The sequence below is a fragment of the Solanum stenotomum genome, unplaced genomic scaffold (genome assembly GCF_019186545.1).
Source record: "Solanum stenotomum isolate F172 unplaced genomic scaffold, ASM1918654v1 scaffold24232, whole genome shotgun sequence".
Taxonomy (NCBI): domain Eukaryota; kingdom Viridiplantae; phylum Streptophyta; class Magnoliopsida; order Solanales; family Solanaceae; genus Solanum; species Solanum stenotomum.
Window position 1 is genome coordinate 1 of NW_026027900.1, and position 3,828 is coordinate 3,828.

General features: G+C 29.0%; 1 protein-coding gene across 1 annotated transcript; it reads left to right on the forward strand.

Moving 5' to 3' along the window:
• The first annotated feature begins 2,267 nt into the window (after positions 1-2,267).
• On the forward strand, positions 2,268-3,721 carry LOC125851314 (acetyl-CoA-benzylalcohol acetyltransferase-like). The gene has a single exon (XM_049531097.1). The coding sequence runs from the start codon at positions 2,292-2,294 to the stop codon at positions 3,627-3,629; it is 1,338 nt and encodes a 445-aa protein (XP_049387054.1). The 5' UTR covers positions 2,268-2,291; the 3' UTR covers positions 3,630-3,721.
• The last annotated feature ends 107 nt before the right edge of the window (positions 3,722-3,828 follow it).

A 3,828-nucleotide genomic window follows, 5' to 3' on the forward strand; every position in this document is an offset into this window, starting at 1 on the left:
AGCGGATAAAGCTAAACAAATAATGATGGAATCTTGATCGAAAAATTATGTCATATTAACATGTTATATACATAATATATATCAATAGAGAATATGGATTGTATATGCAAAAGAAAAAAAAAATATAATGAAAATATCAAAACAAAAATTAATTAAGCAACAAAATAATCTGTTGAAGATCATGTTGCCCTTGATACAAAAAATGTGCTTTGTAATATAATCTTATTCTTGAAGGGTACACATCTTGATGGATAAATAATTAATTGAAAAATTATGTAAGCAACAATAAGTACATCTATATATTTGTATATTATTGAAACTTCTACTTTTTTAAATTTTAATCTGGCCAACTCTTGATAAATCTCCCATCACCATTAAACTTTCTTCTTTATTTTGATGACTTGTAGCAAGTTATTTTTTGATCATCTCCTTTGACGAATCTTACACCGCCTTCAAACTGTCTTCTTCATCTTGATAAATTTTTGTTTGGCTATTGTAACACAAGAAGAAATTCTAAAAAATATATCTATAATCTTCATAAAAGCTGGAAAAAAAATACTAACAATATGAAGTTGGAGAAAATAGAAATGAACATGAAACAACACCATAGAGGATTGATATTTATAGATTATTTAAATCATAAAAGTTAAGTAGAAGGAAGTTGAGGAGACATGTTATTTAATTAGAGAATTCAAATAGGTGGAGGTTTTTTTGTAACTTTCATATGATATAATTATATGNATTGAATTTTTTACTTATTTAATAAATTGATTAATGAAAAAACATGAATGAAAAAACTCAAAAAAGGAGAAAAAAGATAAATTGGTTTCTAGGCCACTGAGAGGTGCCACATCACCTTGTTTATATCTAGCTTTATTATATATATAGATTTACGGGTTGGTACACCTAACAACGTCGCACATGAATAGCAACAATATTTTAATAAAAGATCCGTACACATTTATGTAATCTGACTGATTTGAATTATGCGAAATAAAATTTATCTTATAAATTGAGATATTTTATGAGATAATTAATTATTTTACTACATATAAAAAAATAATTATCTCACCATTATAATTTATATAATTTAAGAGCTAACTAATACTCCTTATTATATTAAATAAAAAACAATTTTAAATTTTAGATCAAAATAATTATCTCTTTTTCCTCTTCAATTATTAGGGTCACGTTTAAACGACTTGCACAACATTTCTAGCTGTAATTGATAGGTAAAGTCCTTGAGTGGGCAGCTAAGAAAAAGAATAAAGCATTGAACATGTGGGAAAAAAAGATATTACTCCCTCCATATATCATTGTAGGTGACATCTTTTCACTTGACACGATATTTTAAAAAAAATAAAATTGAAATTTATAATTTAAAATAATTTATAGTTATCTAAATATCTATGACTCGATTATTTTATTTTATAAGTTTTAAAAAAAATTCTTTCTTACTTTCTTAAATTTAATGTTGATTTAAACTAACCTGGTCAATTTATGTAGCATTTTTCATTTTTCGATTGTCAAATGATCTAATCGAAAATTTGTGTATGTGATCTTCAAATTTTTTGAAATAAAAATTATATATTTATAAACTACGTAAAAGTACTAGAAATTACAAAGATATATAAAAAAATTTATAATCAAAGATAAAATTATTTGAATCTCAAAATGTGAAAGGAATTATTATCGGTGGTCGTATTTGTATTACTCAAGTCCGTGATAACCTCCTTTCGCATGTTAACTCCTTTTCATTACTTGTACATTTCATACTTTTTTAAATACACTATACATATTTTTAATTTACAATCATGAGGTTTTAAAAGTCGTATTTACTTTCTTAAATTAATATTATGTCAAATTAAGATATATAAATTGAAATTGAGGGAATAACTTAGAGGTTGTTTGGATTGATTTAAAAATTGATAAAACGTACTTTTAAGTCAGTTTTTTTACTTTTGAAAGTGTTTGACAAATACATAAGCTTGTCAAAATACAAACCCAATAGCACAGATTGAAAAGACAATTAAATTTCTTTTTAAAAAATATTTTAAATTATTAATTAATCTGATATATATATATTTTTTTAATATCAATATATGTGGTACTGATAAATTTTCGAAAGTACTCACAACTAGTGAATTTCCAGATGCAGTTAGTGTGGCTGTGTGCGGAAAGCGCTAATTTAAGATAGGGATATTTTCTTCTTTATCAACTTCTCACTTATATATACATTACTTGTTCATTTCATTCTTTTTAGGACAAGTTAAGTTTGAGTACATTTAACCATGAACTATTCAATGCAAGTTAAGATTTTGTCCAAAAACCTCATTAAACCATCATTACCAACGCCACAACATCTTAAAAATTACAAGTTATCTTTCTTTGATCAAGTGGCGGATGTAGCACACTTACCTCTTGTTCTTTTCTATCCTCTTTGTAGAAATAACTCGAAAAATGAAGAGCTCGAAGAATCCTTATCGAGGATTTTAACACATCTTTACCCTTTAGCTGGTCGATTTGCTGAAGATGAATCGTCAATTCTTTGTCTCGATCAAGGTGTAACTTATATAAAAGCAACGGTCAATTGTAAGCTTGATGATTTTCTTCAACAAGCAAACAAAGACCTTGATCTAGCACTGCCATTTTGGCCTCAAGGAATTATGGATGTGGACGAGACGAATTTATTCATCTCGCCAATTATGATTGTGCAAGTCACAACATTTGAATGTGGTGGTCTAGCCCTAGCTATTAGCCATGCACACCCTGCTATGGACGGATGCACCACATTCAAAATCATTTACGAATGGGCTAAAGTGTGCAAATTTGGTACTCCTTCTAAGGAGATCAACTTCATGAACTTCAATTTAGGCACTCTTTTCCCTTACAAAGATTTAACAACCATTCTTGAGCCTCCGGTTGATGAAGGCAAACGTACAAACTCTAAGTTAATTGCCAGAAAGTTTGTTTTTGAGGAAGATGCAATATTGAGGCTCAGAGAAAAATTTGACTCAACAACTGGCGAAGGTTTGAGTTTCAAACCTTCGCGAGTTGAGATGATTACAACACTTTTATGGAGGTCACTTATCCGTTCCACAGGAAGTACTTCACATTTGAAACGGTCTGTAATGTCATTTCCACTTAACTTGCGTGGTAAGGTAGCAACTTTTCCTGAAATTGCTAACTCTTTTGGGAATCTTATTATCGAAATTCCAATAAAATTTGAACACGACGATGAAAAAAAAATGGAGTCGTTGCATCACATTGTAAAACTAATAAAAGAGTCAGTTCAAGTGATTATCAGTAAATGTGTCAAAGCTACTCCGGATGAAATAGTTTCTTTGGTTATCGACTTATACAAGGATAGTTACGCCGGATTAGAATGGGGAGGAGACAATGAAGTCGTGAATTTTACGTGCTCAAGTTTATGTAGGTTCCCCGTACAAAAAACTGATTTTGGTTGGGGAATACCAAGTTTGATGCACTTTGGGTCAAGACATAGCCAAGTTTTTTGGTTGTATGATACTGAATGTGAGACTGGAATTGTTGTGCAAATGGATTTGGAGGAAAAGTACCTGGATAAACTTGCATGTGACCAAGATATCATGTATTTTGCTAAATTTTAGGGTTTTTATTTTCATGTTCTTTCTTCATTTAATTTGTACTCCCTTTGTTTTAATTTAAGTACGTGTGTGTTGCTATTGTTTTTCTTTGGTTTGTTTTGAATATGAATGTCATTTTCTATGAACACCCTTTGACTATAATTAAGTAGCTTTTTAGGTTTTAGCAAAGATTAAACTAAAATAAATAATAAGATTTTTGTTA

Bases quoted from the DNA above. Each gene is read 5' to 3' on its own strand.
- LOC125851314 (XM_049531097.1), top strand. From the start codon at position 2,292: ATGAACTATTCAATGCAAGTTAAGATTTTGTCCAAAAACCTCATTAAA.